This window comes from Phyllopteryx taeniolatus, chromosome 2 (assembly GCF_024500385.1).
Source record: "Phyllopteryx taeniolatus isolate TA_2022b chromosome 2, UOR_Ptae_1.2, whole genome shotgun sequence".
In the NCBI taxonomy this organism is placed as follows: domain Eukaryota; kingdom Metazoa; phylum Chordata; class Actinopteri; order Syngnathiformes; family Syngnathidae; genus Phyllopteryx; species Phyllopteryx taeniolatus.
In genome coordinates, this window is record NC_084503.1 from 32341602 (window position 1) to 32363238 (window position 21637).

Below are 21637 nucleotides of genomic sequence, written 5' to 3' on the forward strand. Positions count from 1 at the left end.
CCGAAACACGAAGCAAAACATTTTGTTGTTCGGATTAAAAAAAAAAAAAACATTAATAAAAAATTTTAACTACTCATTTTTTGTAGGACAACAATGATAAATGATGCTTTTTCTTGTGCTATTGACTGTGTGTGCCCTTAATAAGTTTTTTAATGAATGAATGTAATAATGACTGAGTGGAGAGAAATAATGACAGAGACAATATGCAATCATTAACTTCGGTGTGACAATGCTTCCAACAAACATCTATTTTCTGTGTTTTGCACTCTTCCACACACGTCATGACCTTTCTGAGACCCCCTGACGTTCTCATAAAAAAATCAGCTTGGTAATTGCAAATACTCTGAGCAACATTAGCACATGTACACACTAACGAGCCTGTGGAACATGCACGCACACGCAAACACACGCACGCACACACACACACACACACACACAGGCAGCAAAGAAGAAGTGATATTCAGGGGAGTGGAATACCCCCGAGGGAGGCAGATAAAATTAAATAGCGGGCTGTAATATTGAGCGCCAGGTAGAAAAGGTCATTACGAGACAAAAGTTGCTCTGGGGATTTTAGCGACCAAAACAGAAGGTCAAGTAAGTAACTGCAAAGCATAGCCAGTAAAGAATATTCTTCTTCGGGCGAATGTGAGCATCTCGCTCGTGATGCCGGTCATCTTTTTTGCAAATGAGGGACCATCCATGCACCCATTTTCCATACATCTTATCTGGTTCAGGGTCACAATTGAGCTGGAGCCTATCCCAGCTGACTTCAGCCAAGAGGCAGACTACGCCCTGGACTGGTCGCCAGACAATTGCATGGCACATATACAAGTTATCATTCACAGTCTCCAATAAGCATAAAATGCAAAAAAACCTGTGCAAACAGAGAAGAACACCACGCAACCTCCACAGAGGTTCAAACCCAGGACCTCTAAACTGTGAGTCAGACGTGCAAAACACTAAAACACTGTGCTGGCTATATAAGCAAAGCTTTGGTTTAAAAAAAATTTATGTGGGTGAGTCAGACTGGTTATTTGTACAGGCTTTTTATTAGATTGTGCTGGTGCAGCTAACATTTTGACAAAAAAAGAAATAATGCCAAAAAAAAAAAAAAGTATCCAGTACTTTGGCATCAGCTCTAAGTGGCTTGAGGTGAACTCGGTGCATTAAGACAAGTTTAAACTTTTATTGGACACTGTTCATGAATCATGAATTGCCCCCCACCCTGAGTCTCAGTAATATAAAACTAAGATCTACTATCCGATAAAAATCATTATAATAAAGATGCCGTAAAGTGGGGTTGCTGAATGAGGCAGGTAGATGGCAGTAAATAGCAGAATGACTTGATAGATGCCTTACAGAATTTTTTGGGTCAATTAAATTTGATTGGATTGGATTTGGATTTCCAAACATGATGTGTTGAAAACATATTTATAAGTATTTATGAGTTTAAACATTTTCCATCCAGACTCATTTAATCTCAGGGGTCCACAATGAAAAATTAAAGAGGACCAGTACCGGAAATTTACATCATAATGTACAGTTTGCATTTATATTTAATTCAAAATATTTTTGCCATAGCAAACAGTTCTATCACCATTTACTGTACATACAACAGACTGTAAATTGGTAAAATTAAAAAATTACAATTAGTGGTAGCACATGATTTTTTTTTAAAGGCTCATTAATAAGAGGTTCTGTAACGATTTTGTCACGATTAATCACATTTTGTTTGAATACAAATATTTGACACAAAATGCTTTTATTTTTCTGTTCAAATAGATTTGTTATGAGTATGTTAGGTGGACATGAATGTGAACTTACTTATAAATTCAATTTGGTTACATTCAAGCTTTTAAATGACTTTTGGTTGAAAGATATTTGTTTTTGTTCTACTTTGAAGTAGATTTCAGAACATTGGGAAAAAGCAGTGATTTCTCCAATGAAGGAAAAAGTCTAATAATATATGTAAAACAGCGTATATGTTTTCATTTTAGAAAAGTGCAACATCACTAGTTGGTCTTCTTTTTAGCAAATAAATAATGCAGGCAAGAGCAACAGTAACAGTTTGAACAATATGAATGATTATGTTATAAAAGTACTAAGAATAGCATTTGTTATTGCCTTGGCTCCATTTGAAGAGCGTGCGCTATTTTCATTTTACATTTTGTTTTATTTTTGTTTCGCTTCCATTGTCATTTCAAAAGAGTTAACAGGTTTGACATACTGCCAAAAGCATAACACTCGCCATGACATCCGCTTGCCAGAGGCTGAGCTACACTGCATTTGCTCACGGAGCAGACGCGGCTCGAGCCTGAAGGCAGTTATACTTCCTGTCCCTTAGCCAATATGCTTTATATCGGAACATGTGGGTTACACCTCTGTTCAGTACATAAAAATCTGAATACAAATACATTTGTTACACAACTAGTGGAAACCCTAAAGATTATCCTTGGTCAAAAGCAAAAGAGTGATGTATGCCTATTTGAGAGTGATTTAACAACAAAGCTATTTGTTTTGACCTCCCTAAAAAATCTATGAATTCTCTTCCAGGGTGTTAAAACCATAACTGGACTGCTCACACTGCACAGTAGGTTTGAGTCATTTCTGTTCTAATAAACTTGCTATTGTCGGTAAGCGTGCTCTCAAACTGTTGTCGACTGTCAAAGCAAATCAAGAAGAAAAGGTAATTTTTGCCCTCTGTGGACAAGGAATGCTAATGCTCAACAAAAAAGCTCATTTGTAAGTGTTATTTTTTTCTGTAATTAATTGAATTCAATCTGTCCATCTATTTTCTGTAGTGATTGACATCATCAGAATTGCGGGTGACCCAGCTAACCATTCAGGCTCACATCTATGGACAATTTAGAGCCTTCAATGTACAGTACCTAACTTTTTGGCTCAAGTCCCATCAAAATCCACATGATTTTTCGTTCTATGTAAGTTGATTTCTAACGTATAGCTTAGTGTTCAGGCATAAATGGAAAAAGGGAAACATTTCTGCAGAATCATACACGCAGTAAAATGGATTTTACCATCCAAAAGTGAAGATGAGGCAAAAGACGACACGTCTGCTGAACCTCTGGGACTTTATTGGCAACAGAATTACAGTGTGAAGTTAAAGAAAAGAGCCAAAGCAGCAGAAAACTCAACAAGCCCAACTTGTCTGTCTTTGCATTTGTGTCAGTATTGTGTAGAACTGCTCGTGCTGTGTTGTATTACCAATACAAACAGAAGGCATACATCGTTTGAAAACCAGCCAAGAAGACGGAAAATAGTAGCACTGTTGTTGCCATGGTGACCCCACTTCACCTCCTTTTGTGGCCCAGCCAGCTCGCTATGGCTACTAATGGCAAACAAATGTCACAGTTCAGAGTTGTATGCAGTGTTTTTAACAACTGAATCACATGATTTTACATCAGTGTTCAGTTGGTGTCAAACTTACTACAATGGTGAATATTCTCTTTATAGACCAAGAAACCATATTTGGTAACCTAAGTGAAAATAATAATAGTAAAGAAAATGCCTAAATGATAATGAAATCTCTTTATTTAAATATGCAGTGTTGTGGGAAAAGTATTTGTCCCCTTCTCAAAGTCTTCTTTATTTTTTTGCATAGTTTCACCACTTCAATGTTTAAGACCATCAAATAAATGTAAATATCAGACAAAGATAACCCAAGTAAACATAAAATGCAGTTTTTAAATGGTGATTTTATTTATTAAGGGAATATATATATATATCCATCCATTCTCTGAGCCGCTTCTCCTCACTAGGGTCGCGGGCGTGCTGGAGCCTATCCCAGCTGTCATCGGGCAGGAGGCGGGGTACACCCTGAACTGGTTGCCAGCCAATCGCTATATATATATATATATATATATATATATATATATATATATATATATATATATATATATATATATATATATATATATATATATATATATATATATATATATATATATTATATATAATATATATATAATATATATATATATATAGTCAAAGCTACCTGTCCTTGTGTGGAAAAAGTAATTTCCCCCTAAACTTAATAACTGGTTGGGCCATCCTCAGCAGCAACAATTGAAAAACGGGGAATGAGCCATTCACATCTCTGCGGCGATATTTGGCCCACTCTTCCCTGGAGAAATGTTTTAATTCAACAACACTGGAGGGTTTTCGAGCATGAACAGCCTTTTTAATGTCCTGCCACAGCATTTCAGTCGGATTCAAATCCGGACTATGACTAGGCCACTCCAAAACCGTTTTTTTAAGTCATTTAGAAGTTGACTTGTGGTCTTTGCTGTCCTTGGCTATCGGAAAAGAAAATGAATGACTAAATAATTTCTTTATTGTTATTGTTTTTAATGTTATTTTTAATAGTTGGGAGACTCTCTAAATGCTCTGAACTCTTGCTTCCAAAACCAATGTCATAGTGGGTAGAATAATGTTGCCCACAGAATTTGTGCATGGATGTCGCTCAATTTCCAAAAGTGACATCATGTTGCGCTTCTTTTGACGGCAAACAAGTGTAACGCAGCATACTCCATTTTCCCTCATTTGCTAGAAGAAATGATTAATCAGAAACATTTGACCAAATTTTGAAGGGTAATTAATCGATTGATTAACATGCCTATTCCTAATTGTTAATTGAGGGCAAAACTCCTTACGAAACCGAACACAGCCACAAATGAACAAATGTTGGACATGCTTCTTCTCACTTGATGAAAGAGCGACAAGTTGATAATAGACTGTGTGAGTGTAAACTCACCCGGCATTAGCCATGTCGTCTGGTGAGAGAGGAGAGAGTTGTGCTTCTTATTTGTCACTTTTCCACTCGTTCGTCTTTCTGTTCTCGTGCTGTAATGCACCTTTTCACTGCGTGCAGGCTGTTTTCGTGTTGAACCTGCTGGGCAGAATACAATGATAGTGAAAAAAACTAGAGGTATAGTATGCTCTATTTGTGTAGCTTGACATGGCAGTGGTAGGCTGACATTTCCAACATTCAAGGCATTAGAGTTGTGCATCATAATTTATTAAACCTGAGCATTTTGGCCGGCAAGTGAGGTTTTTCCACTCACCAGTCACACATCACATTAGCTTCCTCTGCTCAATTTAATGAGATCCAACACGAGTTGCATTTCATAAATAGATCTGCACTACAAAGACAATAATACTCGGTTTTGATTGACAGTCAGAGAGGTAGTCATTTAACAAAAAGGTAATGACATTTAAGAAAAATAAATAATGATGGTATTTATACTACATACTGTACTTATGATGGTTGTAGTTTGCAGTGGTGTAGACTGAGCTGCAGTGAATCATCTGGAACTGTTTCTAATATTTTGGTTTCCTGAGTTACATTACTCATTTCATCATTTTACATTAATATGTAACATACATAATATATAAGACGCACACATAGATGAGAACGCTGCACATCTGATTGGCTCCAATACAACAGCTTAAGACAATCAAGTGGGGTTTTCGTAGCAATGGAAGTTTAAGGGCGAGAAGTGCAACCACAATTATAAAAAATGTTAGTGCATTGTATTGTTGAATTAATACCGAACAATGTCAATCAAAATTATTTTTGGTTTTAGTACACAGTTGGAGGTCAATTCGCGAGCCGTGTCATAAAGCGCTCTGGTTTGGGGAAAACAAAATAAACAACATTTTAACGACGCCGACATTTTGTGTCAAAACTTTTTGATGACTTCCCGGTTGAGGATGTGAGCGTATGCTGTCTGCAAATGTCCTTTTGTTTTAACGCCCCCAAACTAATAAAAGTGGGTGTCGTGGAAGGAAATATAGCTAATACGTACCTGAGTGGGACTCTCATGGCCGAAGAGTGAAAGCTCCCCCGGGTGAACCTCAAACGCGACACGCATCGTGGCCCGGCATCGTAGTAGTAGCTGCAACCCGGTTTGGTTCCACCACCGGAGCCATGAGATGACGCCGAGCCTCGGCGGAGGGCTTCCCCGGCGAGCTCAGCGGGGGTCCCGCTCAGGATGAGGAGGAGGAGGAGGAGGCGGAGGAGGAAGAGGAGGAGGCAACGAGAACGAGGAGCTGTCCGGGTGCTGAGACGGGTATCCGGCTCGCTTCCACGGCAACAATGTGAGCGAATTCTCACCCCAACGCAATAATAAAGATAGTCACCGATGATTCGTGTGACATTTGCATCGCTACGGTCACGACGTGGGGAGAAAAAAGAAAGAAAGAAAAGACAAGAAAGAAAATAGCATGCAACCAGCTTCCCTCACGAATGTCGAGAGCCACAAATGTTTTTATTAGCTTTTCGCCCGATAGGTCGCCCCTCTCGGTTGTCGGGAGCGTTTTGATGGTTTCCAAAAATAAAGATACTATGGGACGAGGGGCTTTGCCTTCGCAGCAATTGGCTTAAACGGTCGTCATTCATCGGGAAGAGCCAGCCGATGGTTCGCGCGCACATCAATCAATGGATGCTGACAATGTACACGCTCGTTACACAGCGTGGGAACTGGAAAAAAAAAAAAAGCACTTCAACGCTTCACGATTCATTTTGTTTTGGCTCTTAATTTATTTGAGGGCAGATGGAAGCAGATGATTTTGGCACATCGTGTAGAAAAGTGCACTCAGATGAAAAGAACTAACAACAACAACAAAAAAGCTAATACAGTACATTTCCAACCAAGGAAGCTGTACTCAGTGGTCATCTGTTTAGATTTAGATATATTTTATGTATGGGTTAAAGATATTTGGGCTTTTAACAGTTCCTGTTTTATTTGTAGGAGAATTGCTCGGTGGCAGTATTTGCCTCGGGCTGTGGGTTGCCTACCCCTTTAACATTTGTTACAACCCTTGTATTAGATCTCAACAGCTACCTAATTGAAGTATCTGATAGGTTAAAAAAAAAAAAAAAAAAGAGTATTGTTACAGTAATCTGAAGCAAAAAATATCTGAACTCTTCAAAGACAGCAGCAGCTAACCAAATTTGACGCAACAATTATGGATATTGCACCGTTATGACATTAGGAACATGGCAAAAGTCACCTTTTGAGACAAGAAGCATGCTGAACTTTTGAGTTTTGTTTGCTTTCTACAATCTGGCAGTACTAAAACATTTGCCAATCAGGGCATCATTTACGCATACGTTTTCTCTGTTCCCACAAAAGATTGGGGGTGAAAAAACAAAAAAAGCCTTAACGCTGTGCCAGATAAAGGTGCCAATGAAACCCAACAATGGAAAAGGGGCTGTTGCCTCAGGTGGACACTAAATGGACAAAAGTATCACTTTTAGTATTTGTCAATACAACTCTGTGTCCAACTTTGTGGTAGCAATTGGGAGAAGGTTTCTCTCTGTTTCCAGTCCATGAAAGGCATGCTTGAATGAGTTAAGTAAGAGACTGAACAAAGAACAGAGATTGTGAGGCAGGTAGAACACCGGTAGGCTCATTTTACCACATCAGAGCCATTAAGATGGTAGATCAGGCTTTTATACACTTGGCCCTTTTACACAGAACTCAGCTCCATCGTCTGGTTTGACATTTAAAAGCTAGTTGTCTCTGAGTGAAATTTTCACACAACAGGGTTGGAAGAAGTGAGTGTCAGGTGTTAATCATCACACCCCTGGTACCAACACTAAGGAATACCCTTAAACACAGGTGGTGTCTATCTCCGTTACTATCTCAGAGAGCAGAAAATTGCCATGTCAACTATGTTGCTGTTCAGTATGAATGGTCGTGACTTGGCGTGGAAAAAGACAGAAATATGTCAGGTTTTTTTTGGCAGTTATAAAAGGGGCCTCGGACCACATAAAAGCCATTCAGGATGATAACTACACAGGTATTTCTGTAGGTATGATGGTCAGGCAACCCAATAAATCTGTTCACATAGTGTCACAAAACTGCATTGGCTTAGTGAAAAGAAAGTGACATGCCTCGTACAGGAAGAAAAAGTGCCTTTGCTAGATCAGAACCTCTTGAACAATAACGTAGGATTTGTTTGTTTAAGCGAAAACCCTGTAAGGTGACCGAAGATCCGCCTCAAATGTTTGGGCAAAATATTTACACATTTTACACAGTAGGACACTAAAAGAGATGCTGCGTATTACCCGATTGTAGCTATTAATAGGGACACAATAGAGTCCCAGCAGTTGCCATTAAAATGACAGCTGAAGGGATAACTCAGATGCTTTCCAGCATGGTCAAATGTTAGTTTGTTTTTAATCCGTCAACCCAGATGGACCAGCGTCATGACAGTGGTGTACTCGTGCTGCAGACATTCCGTGTCTGCGTCACACAGCGTGTAGTCGTCTTTGACGATGCGGTCGCAACCAATCTCGCCGTTGCCGAAAAGGCCAAAGAGCGGCACGCCAGGGAAGACCTTTTGGAAGGCGTCGGCCTCCACGTTGCTCTGGTTGTTGTAGTAATTCTGGCCTCGGCCCACGCACGCAAACATGAAGCCCAGCGTGTTCCTCTCTGGGATTTTGGCTGCTTTCAGCCTGCGAATGGTGGCTTCGGCCAACTTGGGGCTGCTGACATCCTGGTCCAAGAGTACTGAGGCGCCCTGCACTTTGGGGCCACTCAGGGCCAGGCCCACCACGCCGTATGCGCCCCTGCTACAACTACAGAGAACAGGAATGTTATCAAAGGTGGAACAATACAATGCCCACGCTCGCATTTATCAATTTCAAGCATTGGCAGTCATATACATACTGTATACACACTGGATTTCCTCAAAACATGGCCTCTGTTCTAAAAGACAGTGTGTCCCAATTAATCATATATGTACTAGGGGTTGAACAACAGTAAATTAAACTGGATATTCAGCAAAGCTCAATAAAGGCATTGCTTGTTAATAGGAAATGATTATTTACTCTGAGGTGTATGCACTCACGCGTGTCGCCTGTCAGTGTGTTCAATATGTGCCATACACTATATTGCCAAAAGTATTCGCTCACCTGCCTCGACTCATATGAATTTAAATAATGTCCCATTCTTAATCCACAGGGTTTAATATGACGACAGTCCACCCTCTGCAATTATAACATCTACAACTCTTCTGGAAAGGCTTTCCACAAGGTTTAGGAGTGTGTCAATGGGAATTTATGACCATTTTACCAGAAGCGCATTTGTGAGGTTATACACTGATGTTGGACGAGAAGGCCTGGCTCTCAGTCTCTGCTCTAATTCATCCAAAAGGGAAAGGTACTCTGAATGCTTCAGCATACCAAGAGATTTTGAAAAGTCAAATAGTTTGGAGATTACCCCTTCCTGTTCCAACATGTCTGTGCACCGGTGCACAAAGCAAGGCCCATAAAGACATGGATGAGAGAATCTGGTATGGATGAACTGCACAGAGTCGTGCCCTCAACCCGATAGAACACCTTTGGGGTTGATTTCGAGCATACAGTCAGCCAGGCCTTCTCGTCCAACATCAGTGTGTGACCTCACAAATATGCTCCAGGAAGAATGAACAAAAATTCCTATAAACTCCTAAATCTTGTTGAAAGCCTTCCCACAAGAGTTGAAGCTGTTATAGCTACAAAGGGTAGACTGACATCATATTAAATAGGCTTTACACTGATCTGATTGGCTTGATCGGTATCAGATGATAATTAGCATTTTATTCTGATCGGCCAATCGCCGAGCCGATCAATGACGTCATCGGTCGGCTCCGCAAAAGAGATTTTCTCCAAGTCGCCGTTGTGTATGAATCCAAAAGCTAGTTTATTTTTAGCCTTGTCACATGTCTTGTGGCGTAGTACTGTAACTATCTGATGGCCAATAAAGTTTTTTCCATCTTGTCGGTGAAAAAACATCGTTGGTGTGGGACTATTTTGCGGTGTCTCAGACAAACAACACATAAGTTTTTTGCAGTTATGTGCACAACTGAAGTATTCCGTGGGGAACGTCATCTAAATGCTTCAACACAACAAACCTGAAGAATGTAGACGAGGAGGAGCATGCCGTGTTCAAGCAACGCAGCGTGAAAACAAAAAAACAAACAAAACAAAAAAAAGGAAATGCCAAACGGACGCAAACTCTGGACAACACCCGTCCATATAGCCGTCCAGGACAGTGAGAAAGTTAGAGTAAGCATGTCATTAACAGTATTTGTTACAGTAATTTAATTGCAATAAAGTAATTTAACTACAGTACGTTAGAACTCACTATTTATACTCATGTTGTAACGTTGATCTAAACTTATTTCAGTGGCCAAATGCTAGAGAATACTTTAAGATACTCAGTATACAAGTATATACAATAAATGAACAAGTCATGTAAATAAACACATTGCTCCATCTTGTGATCAGATCAGTGATCGGTCCCAAAAAACCTGATCGTGTAAAGCCTAATATTAAACCATATGGATTTAGAAAGGGATATCACTTAAAATCATATATGAGTCAAGGCAGGTGAGCGAATACTTTAAGCAATATAGTGTATTATGTACGTGTCATAATTTCGATGTTTCGCCTGAAACATTTTGGCGGACAGTTTTGGTGCGTCACTAGTTACATTTTTACCATGTCTAGCAAAATTGGATCTTCTACTCTACCGCCAATAAACAGCCTCTTTTTCTCCCCATGGGGAGAATGATAACAGTCGGTGCCTCTAGGTGGTAGCAATTACTACTTTGGGTGGTGGTGGTCTAATACATTTGTTAAGCAATTTATAGCATTTAAGCAACATACTTGGGGAAAACAGAAATAAACATTATTTAGCATAAAATTGATTGTACAATTAAAGGCGTCACCCCTAATAAGCACCTTGTACTTTCTGTTGCGCAAGTAAACGGCCCTTGCCACTGCATGAGGAAAACAGTGCAAAAATGCTGCTTATTGTTTCTTACCAGAGCTTGGAGGGAAATACACTTTCTACCAGTCCGCCAGCGATCACAGCTTTGCTCTTGGCCAGAGGCTCCAGGATTTGGCCGAGGAAGCGCGCCCCTCCAGATTTATACGCCTCGTACACAAACAGGAGAACCACTCGCAACTCTGGGTTGTCGATTAGTCCTATTGGCACAAGCCCATCAGCAAAATTGAATACACTTCAGGAGACATTATACTTTTGCAGTAGTCAGCTGACTACCGCTTTTAAGGAGCAATAAACGATATTGGCAAAGGTATTCGCTCACCTGCCTTGACTCAGATATGAATTTAAATGACATCCCATTCTTAATCCATAGGGTTTAATGTGACATTCATCCACCCTTTGCAATTAAAAAATCGTAAACTTGTCTGGGAATGTTTTCCATAAGGTTTAGGAGTGTGTTTATGGCAATTTATGAAGGGGCCATCTGCAAACTGTTCCCACAAAGTTGGAAACATATAGTGTATCTCTACTTACTGTGATGAAAAGTTGCATGTGAATTGTCAAATCAAAATGACAACAATGTACCATCATTTCTCATGTATAATGCGCATTTTTTACCCCCAAAAATTGTCAAAAGTCAATAGTGCGCATTATACATAGGTATAGGAGAAAATGAAAAAGACTTTCTCATTTTATAAATGTATGCTACCGCCCCCTAGAGGTTATGAAAAAGTTGTTTCAGAATTTGTGAAATATTGTTGTTTTTATAATACGACTGATGACTGAACAACAACCATCATTTATTTCTTTATTGGTTATGTTTTGTTTAATGATAATGCTTTTCTGAAATGCTTGACAGTTTAATTTGAATCCCTTTAAAATAAAATTAAGTGTGTTTCGCCTGGTCCTTCATGTTTTCTGAAAAGAATTGCACACATCTTACAAATTCTGCCTGGGTAATCAAACATATGAGCACAACTGTGTGTTTTCTCATTTACTAAATAAAAGTAGGGCTATGAATTTCAAAGTAAAAGCAAGTAAATAAAAAGAAAGTATGTGTTCAAATAAATTGCTTAACTTCAGAATAATTCTTTGAAAAAAAACTAACAAAATACAGATAATACTTCATGTTTTGATCTTATGGGTAGAAGCAAAATCATGCATTGTAAAAATGCATTATACATAGGTTGAAGGGTTTTCCAGAATTTTGAGGTCAAATTTGGGGTGCACATTATACACGAGAAATTACAGCAGGTTTTTTTTTTAGGTTGTCTTTCTTAAGGCTTACGCTCACCGAGCAACGCGGCTGAACCCAATTGAACTGTCGTGCAGTGCGCGTGGCTTGGCAACTGTTTTTATGAGTGGCAGATCACAGTTGGCCACTGATTTTGCCACAATGCAAAATTTTAATCGCCGGGGCACACAGTCGAAGATTACAGCCAATCAAAATGCATATAAGCTTACACTCACGCTAAAAATAGATTTCCGGGTTTTAAGTGAGCAAGACAGAATGGCAGTCGCGCAGACCCCAAGCTATATAAATAGAATATATAAAGTAGGCTTTACACGATCAGGATTTTTGGGGCCGATCACCGATCAGCAAGTTTAAAAAAACAATAACCGATCCGATCACAAGATGGAGCAATGTGTCTATTTACATGACTTGTTCATGTATTGTATTGTGTACTCTATACTGTATCCATCCATTCATTTTCTGTACAGCTTAACCTCACAAGTGTTGCGGGCGTCCCAGCTCAAATTATTCTCTAGCATTTTAGACAAAAGTTAAAACGCCAATGACCTCTTGGGGACATTCAAGGATTGGGCACTGACATAAGTTTAAGTCAAATCAACATTACATGACAGAAATAATGGGTGCTAACTTACTGTAATTAACTTACTTTATTGCAATTAAATTACTTTAATAAACACTGTTAATGACATGCTTACTCTAACTTTCTCACTCTCCCAGCTATATGGACGGGTGTTGTCCAGAGTTCGAATCCGTTTGACTTCTTTTTTTTTCTTTTTCTCCCCACGCTGCGTTGCTTGAACGCGGCATGCTCGTCGTGTACATTCTTCAGGTGCTCGATCAAATTTGTTGTGTTGAAGCATTTAGATGACGTTCCCCACAACGTACTTCAGTGGTGTTATTTGTCTGAGACACCGCAAAATAGTCCCACACTGACGACGTGTTTTTTCACCGACAAGATTGAAAAAACTTTATTGGCCGTCAGATAGTTACAGTACTGCGCAATAAGACACGTGACAAGGCTGAAAATAAACTAGCTTTTGGATTCATACCCGACGAAGACGCGGAGTTAAATGTCTTGCGCGGAGCCGATCGATGACGTCATTGATCGGATCGGCGACTTATAACATGAAAGCCGATCAGCCGATGAGCATAAAATGCTGATTATCGGCCGATACAGATAACACCGATCAGATCGGCGTAAAGTCTAATATAAAGTATCAAATATTGTTTACCTAAACAATACTTACCTATTTGCATAATTTCTAATGTGCTCGTGGATAAAAAAGTGAAGCTTGTGGCCCAAATACTGTACATAGCTTGTTGGGTTACGTCCAAATAAGTGGAATCAAAAGAGACTTAATATATCCACACCCTTGCTTTTATTCTCACCCGCAACCACTCTTAGCAACCCGCTTCGTAATAAAGTACAATGTACCGCCATCCTCAGCAGCAACAACTGAAATCAATCGTTTTCTATAACTGGCAATTATTCTTTCATCTCTCTGTGGAGATATTTTTGGCCCACTCTTCCTTGCAGAATTGTTTGAATTTAGCCAAAATTTAGGGTTTTCGAGCATGAACAGCCTTTTTAAAGTCACGCCACTGTATTTCAATCAGATTAAAGTCTGGACTTTGACTAGGCCACTCCAAAACCATTGTATTTTTCTTTAAGCCATTCAGAAGTTGAGTTGCTGGTGTGTTTTGCATCATTACCCTGTTGCAGAACCCAAGTGTACTACAGCTTGAGGTCATAAATTGATGGCCGAACATTCTCCTTCAGGATTTTCTGTCAAAGAGCAGAATTCATGGTTCCACCAATCACAGAAAGTTGTCCAGGTCCTGAAGGAGCATTCCAGTCTGAAACCATGACACTACCACCACCATGATTGTTGGTACGATGTTCGTTTTCTGAAATGCTGTGCTAAATTTATGCCTGACGTAATGAGACACTCACCTTCCAAAAAGCTCAACTTTCCTCTCGTCAGTCCATATAATATTCTCCCAAAAATGTTGGGAATCATTCAAATGGTTTTTTTTTTGCAAAAGTAAGACGAGCCTTTATGTTCTTTTTGGTCAGCAGTGGTTTGCACCTTGGAACTCTGCCATTGATGCCATTTTTGCCCAGTCTCATCCTTACTGTCGGGACCTGCAGTTCTTTAGAAGTTGTTGATTCCTCAAGCTTTCGAAATGGCTTTTGTAACCCTTTCCAGGCTGATATTATTACGTCAATTACTTTATTTCTCGACTGTTCTGGAATTTCTTTTAATCGATTTATTTTGTTGCAGCTTTTTTCGATCTTTTGTCTGATTTAATTTAAACAGGTCTGGAAATAATCAGGTTAGGGTGTGATCAGTGAAAATTAACCAAAAATTGTGATTAACCACAATTAATTCATGATTTAACAAAGGGCCACGACCCGAGTGAGGATAAGCGGTACAGAAAAATGGATGGATGAATTAACAAGGGGGGTAATTTTTCACAAAGGGCCAGATAACTGAATATTTTTTTCCCTTAATAAATGAAATAATTTAAAAACAGCAGTTTAAGTTCACTTGGCTTATATTTGTCTGATATTTACATTTGTTTGATGATGTTAAACAAAGTGGGGAAACTATGCAAAAATATGAGAACTTGAGAAGGGAACCAATACTTTTTTAAGGGCACTGTATATAGCATCAAATGCCTATACAGGATCACTGTTCAGGGCATTCATATAGCCAATCGCTCAATGTGCAGGGGTGAGTCGGCAACTCTCATTTTTATGTGATGGTCCCGTACAATCTGGTTAGCAGTGTGTGGCAGGCCTTTTCAAAAGTACTACAGAATGGCATGTGAGTCTCCACTCACCCGCTTCTTTCAGAGCGCTTGGGGAGAGAGACTTCTGGCAAAAGTGAAAAGGCCTGATGTGGACGCCCTCCATGCTTGGGAACATGATGGCAAAGCCGGCCTCTCCTTCCTGATGCTCCTCTGGGGGCCTGGAGCGAGAGCCACTGGGTGTTACTGCAAACAGACACAGACTCAACATATTAAATGCAGCCCCTTAGTTACGAGTATTCTGTTTGCATAAGATATGACTACAATACACCGGAATATTTTGTTAAAATTATGCCCTTGAAAAGATACTGTAGTAATGCTATTGCCAGCAAATGTATGAATGATTATGAATAAATGTTTTTAAATTCTCTACATTGGGACCAAGAATCACTGGTCTCCGGCTGGCTTTAAAGTATGGAACCCTAGTATGGAATATTTTAAGTCGTTAATTTCTTGCGTGTACAATTTAGTGTCTTGGGTGTGAGATGCATACGCAAGGTATGGTTGTGCTTTACTGAAACACGTCAACCCTCCTTCTCATCTTTCTTTAGTTAGATCACTCTGGAGCTCTTGGTGCACAATAAAACAAATAGGAATTAATCTTACCTGTAGCTTCTCCATGTACAAACTCTGAAAGCTGTTTTGCTGATGTGCTAAAGAAAGTGTACATTACAGGAAACATTTTACATGCGGGTGTCTCATTTCTCCCACACGCTGCACTATGTGGACCACTTTTCAATGGCCTGCAGTCCATAACCAACATGCATAAATAACTTGTACTTCAGGCTACAATAAAACCTATTATGTCATCCCAGTCTTCATACATTGTCATAGATAATCCAATCACAGATTTCCTCCAATTGAATTAGTATAAAAGCGATCTCGCGATGACCCGCCCCCCAAGCAGAAATATCACCAATAAATGTGTTATGGCAAACAGCGGGGCCACCATTAGCCCTGATCGACAACAGCGGCCTGACAAGCCATCATCCGCGCCAAGGAGAGCCGGCCTGATGGAGAGTCACTTCTCTGCAGGGTTGTGATTATGTGGAGAAATGGCGAGCGTGGGGTGCCGCAGACGAGGCCATCTATCAGGGGAGGGGTGTGGGGGGCCGGAAGAGAAGGCATGCAGGTGCCAGCCTGCTTCTGACTCCGTACCAGCGGCGTGGATTGATGTCGAGCCGTCTGCGGGAAAGTGGGTGATGCCTCTTCTCAAGTTGCCTGCAAGGAGTCTATTATTCCAGCACCAAATTTGTCAGTGCTTTTTCTGCTGTTTGGGGAGCCCGCTGCCCACAGTTGCCAAGGAAACCCATACTGTGATTGCCGTTTGTCTTTTGTTTGCTGTTCATTTGGCAGTGTTCGTGCTGCCCATTCGCCAACTCGCCAATGGCTATTTGAAACAGGATGTGGCGATGCGAATATTGCCCACGTTTGCCATGCTGGCCAATCAAAATCATCAGCGTCAAAAGCCCTGCCTGATAAAACTTTAAGTGAACACGCTCATTCTTGCATGTGTGAACTGTGTTAGTGGTAGGAGTACCCAATATTGGGAAAAAATTATATTGCGAGTTTTTTATACTTGCGATATATATTGCGATGTGAAATAATACATGATCAGTGTTAGGAAAGTTCATTTTCTCCGCGAAATAGTTCAAAGTTCAGTTCACAATTCCAAAAATGAACTAGTTCAGCTCATAGTTCATAATTTTGAAGTAAGTTCACCAGTTAAAAAATGAACTAGTTCATAGTTTTTTGGTTTTTTTTTTTAATATTGTATGTTGCTGACAGGCGATTACCCTCAAACAACAAGCATTTCACTCGCTTCACTCTCCACTTTATACTCTGCTGACACGGACAGCAGTGCTACGGCTACTGGCAAGAGCATCATTATATTACAAGTATTATTTACAAGGCATGAAGTTAAAACAATCAGTCAATATTCTCCTGTGATGACATTAAATAAAGATTTGTTATTCATATGAATTCATTTACACCTGTCCTCCATGAAAAAGTTGTTTATTGTCTGTAGTGGCTGTATCCAATGTTTTGCTGGTTATACGATAGCAAAGCAAAGCAAATTTATTTATATAGCACATTTCATATACAAGGTGACTCCATGTGCTTTACATGATTAAAATCTTTTTTTTTTTAAAAGAGAGAAAAGAACAGCTTATAAACATTTAAAATAATTCAGAATTCCATTTGTGTGCAGCATAACAGCTAAATGCTGCTTCACCATGTTTGCTTTGGACTCTGTGCCCCAGTATTTGACCCGAGTCTGCAGATCTCAGAGCCCTACTGGGTTTATATTCTTTTAGCATTTCTTTCATGTATTCAGGACCTAAACCATAATGCAGAAGCACAAATGATGGTGCCTTACAATCTCTGACTGGCGGCAAGTGACCATGCCTGCTCGCTGTCTGAACTTAATTGCGAGTACAAGGGTTGGCATCTCTGGAACAAGAGGAAGCAAACTTACAGACAATGCCCGGTGTTGCGATGCCCATGACGTCACAATTCTTCGGGAAGACCTCAATGAGTTCCTCAACTGGACTGTGGCGGCTCCTCTTTGCTTTGAAAGAAAAAAAATTATAGTTTACAGCTGTATTGTAGTTATCAAACATGCAACAAAACACTGTTGTAGCATTGAATACAAACATTTCTTCTGTCTGTGGCAGTAACCTGGAAGCTTGAAGGCCTCCCAGTCCATCATCGCTAGGACCGTTTTGGGCAGGAGAAACACTTTCTGTAAAGACAAGTAAAGTGCTTGTGTTAAAACAACACACATTCAGGTTTATCAATGCATATATGTCTCATTAGAACTTTTCTTTTTGTGTATCATTCCCTTTTGGTAGCTTGTATCGATGTATGTTTTAAGTAATAATACAGTCATTTTGTGTGCTAACGTAAAATGGTCACATTCCATCAAATGTACCACATACAATGCCGTGAAAAAATACTGGCCCCCTTCTCAAATTCTCGTTCGTTTAAGGCTTGCTTGAGGTATGTTCACATACTTTTAATACGATACGGTTCGCAAGCAGGCAACAAAAACGTTATGTTGCCTAGCAAGCTAGTGGTACCACGAACGGTTGAACATAAACATGCCGCCGTTCTGTCGAATCATGCTCTAAAGTTTTGGTGTGGGTGAAGTAATTAATTACAGTAAGTTAGCACCCATTATTTCTGTCATGTTGTAATGTTGGTTTGACCTGACTGATTATAATACACGATCTGACTAGAGCAGTGATTTCCAACCCATATGGAGCCAAGGAACACATTTTACAATTGAAAAATCTCACAGAACACCAACAACCAAACATGTCACAAAACGTGGATACATTAATTACTGTATGTACTTCCTGCCATCTAATAGAAGACCATTTATCATCTGTCCATCACTATGCCTCACTGGCATAAATAGATGAACAAAGATACATTATTTTTTGTAAATATAATTTTTTGAACAATTAAGTACACAAGAATATACAGTAAATGAACAGGTCATTTAAATATACACATTCCTCCATCATGTGATCGGATCGGTTATCGTTTTTTTAAACTTGCTGATCGGTCCCAAAAATCCTGATCGTGTAAAGCCTAATAAATATATCCATATATCCCCATCTATTTTCTGTACGGCTTCTCCTCACTAGGGTCGCGGGCGTGCTGGAGCATATCCCAGCTATCTTCGGGCAAGAGGCAGGGTGCACCCTGAACCGGTCCCCAATCAATCGCAGGGTACATAGAAACAAACAACCATTCACACTCACATTCACACCTACGGGCAATTTAGAGTCTTCAATTAACCTACTATGCATGTTTTTGGGATGTGGGAGGAAACCAGAGTACCCGGAGATAACCCACACAGGCACGGGGAGAACATGCAAACTCCACACATGCGGGGCCGGGATTTGAACCCCGGTCCTCAGAACTGTGAGGCCGATGTGGTAACCAGTCGAGCACCGTGCCGCCATATAGATATCTATCTATCTATCCATATATATATATATATATATATTTTTTTTTTTTTTTTTTTTTTTTTTTTTTTGCACATATGCATGTATAACTATATACATACACATATGCACCAATACACGGTGGATGACTGTTTAGAGCGTCTGCCTCACATTTTTGAGGACCATGCATGTTCTCCCCGTGCCTGCATGGGTTTTCTCCGGGCACTCCGGTTTCCTCCCACATCCCGAAAAACATGCATGGTAGGTTGATTGAAGACTCTATATTTCCCGTAGGTGTGAATGTGAGTGCGAATGGTTGTTTGTTTATATGTGTTCTGCGATTGGCTGGCAACCAGTTCAGGGTGTACCCCGCCTCCTGCCCGATGATGGCTGGGATAGGCTCCAGCACTCCCGCGACCCTAGTGAGGATAAGCGGCTCAGAAAATGGATGGATGGATATGCACCAATATTTGAAAAGATTTGGATGCACACTCTATTTTTAATGCATTGTCAAGGTATTGGCTCTGGACTCTGTATTGGCAGATCCTTAAAATCAAAGACACTGACTCGAACTCTGATGTTTGCGACATCCCTAATTATTTTCATTGATATTTAAATCACAATTAATAAACACCGTTATTCGTTATTTTAAAACTTATTATTCATTCAACTACCAAAACTCAACTTAAAATATAACTTCAAAGAAAAAACAGAAAATATATTAATAACAAGTCAAAAATAATATATTAAAATAATAGATTTTTTAAAAATTAAAAATAACTAACTGCTGTTCCTGATGTGCGCACTGTGGCCTCTTAAAGGTCAGAGGACAAAGATTTTAAAAGATTTCTTGATAACTCTAGAACCCCTTTACAAACCACCACTGCCGTTTCGAAGTTATTATAAAGCAGATATACAGCAGTTAAATCGATAAACATGATGCAGAATGCACCTTCTGCTTTTTGCATCCTGCGTCTTCCGGTCTTTGTCTCTTTCCGGTGACGTCACACAAGCCAAACATCCTGTTCATTCGGCATTGTGTGCTATTGTTCCTGCCCTTGTATATTTGTTGTCGTATGATTTAACGATGTCACGATGGTTTATTGTGTGGCATTTGATTGTACAAATGGTTCAGGCAGTGGCAAGAGTTTTTTTTTGGCTTTCCAAGTGAAAACGGAATACGTGACCAGTGGCTGGGGAAATCGACGGGGTAAGAAATGTGGTCAGCCATGGGTGCCTAGCTACCATTCCAAACTGTGCTGATGACTTTGAACCGGTGTGTTTTGAAAAAGGCTGAGTAGAAAGCATTGGATAGAGGCAGAAGCTGAAACCAGCTGCGGTGCCAACTATTTTTCCTACGGCCATTGGGACCTCAACCGGCAACAACAGAACAAAATCAAATGCACTGGGGAGTAGGAGGAAAAATGACCCACGCAGTAATTTTCAGTACAGACATCTGTACTTTTCCCTATACGACAAGCCAACAGACACGGCAAAGACTTTTGTACTGTACTTCTGTACAGCTGCTACTTGGTTGCTCGTCGTTGTCACTATCTGATCGGCTCAAACGTACGCCTTGACGATGCCAAGTTCAGTTGGGTGCTCCTGTATGTCGAACTCCTCCACATATTCCAACACGTTGCTCGCCATTGCGTGTAGTGTGTAGCGTGCTGTGTTTGGCAATTTCAACGTCACTTCTGTTAGCCCTTGCGGTGGATAGAGTAACCACACCCCGGTGTCTTGAGCTTTGGGTATGTTCAGGGAGGACGTCATAAAAACCTAATTTTTACCTAAACTATGGTTGAAAACTTGCTGGACGTTAAGTGCATGTATTACAATGCAAATATGAATTTTAACTGACCCCATAACATTTTTGTCATCTGACCTTTAAGGGTAGCGTGATGCACACGGAGATACATTAAGATTTAAAATAAAATAAAAACAAAACGAGAGAAATGTGTTATGGCACACTTCAACTTTAATAACTCGTTTTCACAGATTAGGCAGAATAATTATGTCTGTGAACTAGTTTGTGCAGCAACGTAAGAATACTATACGTTATATATTTATGGCCCAGAAGTGTTTTGCATACAAATATTTACTGTAATTAAGACTATTGCGGTAGCAATACTTTACGGCATGTTCCGACTTACGTACACAGGAACATAACTCCGTGTGTGTTATAATGACTTTACCTCCACCTCCTCAGCCAAGGTTTTGCAGAGACTATGCACCTCCGTGGTGGAGGGCCCACAGGCCGACACCCATGTCAGCTGCTGCTGAGTTCTCAGCACTCTGCGGGCACAGTTGCTCCAGAGCCTGCACACACTTTGTAAGAGAACCACACTAACACATGGTTAGCATACGTAGCGAGGGAGACATTTCGCGCTTCTGACAACTGAGTGTTTAAAAGAAACACAACTTAGTTTAAATTGACGCCAGCAATACAATTTCCTAAAAGTGGTTTCAAGTCACATAACACTTTCACTTCCCCCAAACAGCCATGTTGAGCATCTGTCGAGTTTGCTACTTTTGGCAAGAAAACATGCTTCGTTACCTTGCGATTACTAGAAGAGACTTGGTCGGCACGAAGGTAAGAATTCGTTCGACGACCTCCACAACGTTGCTCAGTACGTATGTCGCCTTGGTATCTGGTGTAGATATGTCGGAACCGGGATTATCGTCCATTTTCTCTTGAATAGTTGATTTCAATAAACAACGCTGCCCTGCCATGTAACTTCACATTTGACCCGGAAATGCTGCGAGGAGGGCCATCAATAGACAACACTACCCCTATTGGCCAGGAGGAC

At 40.1% G+C, this 21637-nt stretch overlaps 2 protein-coding genes across 5 annotated transcripts in view; both read right to left on the reverse strand.

Annotated features, from left to right (window-relative positions):
• LOC133474259 (transmembrane protein 266-like) overlaps positions 1-6391 on the reverse strand; it is a 60183-nt gene extending 53792 nt beyond the window's left edge. The window contains exons 1-2 of one of the 2 annotated variants that reach the window (XM_061765753.1): positions 5826-6391; positions 4772-4906 (exon numbers count right to left, since the gene is read on the reverse strand). In XM_061765753.1, the coding sequence (XP_061621737.1) occupies positions 4772-4785 (14 nt within the window). In that variant the 5' untranslated portion in view covers positions 4786-4906; positions 5826-6391. Of the gene's footprint in view, positions 1-4771; positions 5800-5825 lie in introns of those variants that run through there. The other variant, XM_061765754.1, reaches the window with a different exon arrangement.
• Positions 6392-6535: 144 nt separating this feature from the next.
• fbxo22 (F-box protein 22) lies at positions 6536-21603 on the reverse strand. 3 transcript variants are annotated; one of them, XM_061765759.1, is made up of 7 exons: positions 21385-21603; positions 21023-21173; positions 17551-17614; positions 17348-17440; positions 14902-15054; positions 10837-10999; positions 6536-8605 (listed from the first exon to the last, which is right to left on the reverse strand). In XM_061765759.1, exons 1-7 carry the CDS (start codon positions 21558-21560, stop codon positions 8212-8214), a joined length of 1194 nt encoding a protein of 397 aa, XP_061621743.1. In that variant the 5' UTR covers positions 21561-21603; the 3' UTR covers positions 6536-8211. The 3 variants fall into 3 exon arrangements, with proteins under 3 accessions (XP_061621743.1, XP_061621742.1, XP_061621741.1); XM_061765758.1 differs by having other exon boundaries at positions 17527-17614; positions 21023-21155; positions 21385-21602; XM_061765757.1 differs by having other exon boundaries at positions 17527-17614; positions 21385-21602.
• Between the last annotated feature and the right edge of the window lie 34 nt (positions 21604-21637).

Excerpts from the sequence above, each read along its gene's own strand:
- fbxo22 (XM_061765757.1), bottom strand. The coding sequence starts at position 21,560 with ATGGCAGGGCAGCGTTGTTTATTGAAATCAACTATTCAAGAGAAAATG. Across the intron at positions 21,174-21,384 it reads TCTCTTCTAGTAATCGCAAG|TGTGGTTCTCTTACAAAGTG; the intron begins GTAACGAAGCAT and ends ACCATGTGTTAG. Across the intron at positions 17,615-21,022 it reads CCTTGGCTGAGGAGGTGGAG|AAAGTGTTTCTCCTGCCCAA; the intron begins GTAAAGTCATTA and ends TTGTCTTTACAG.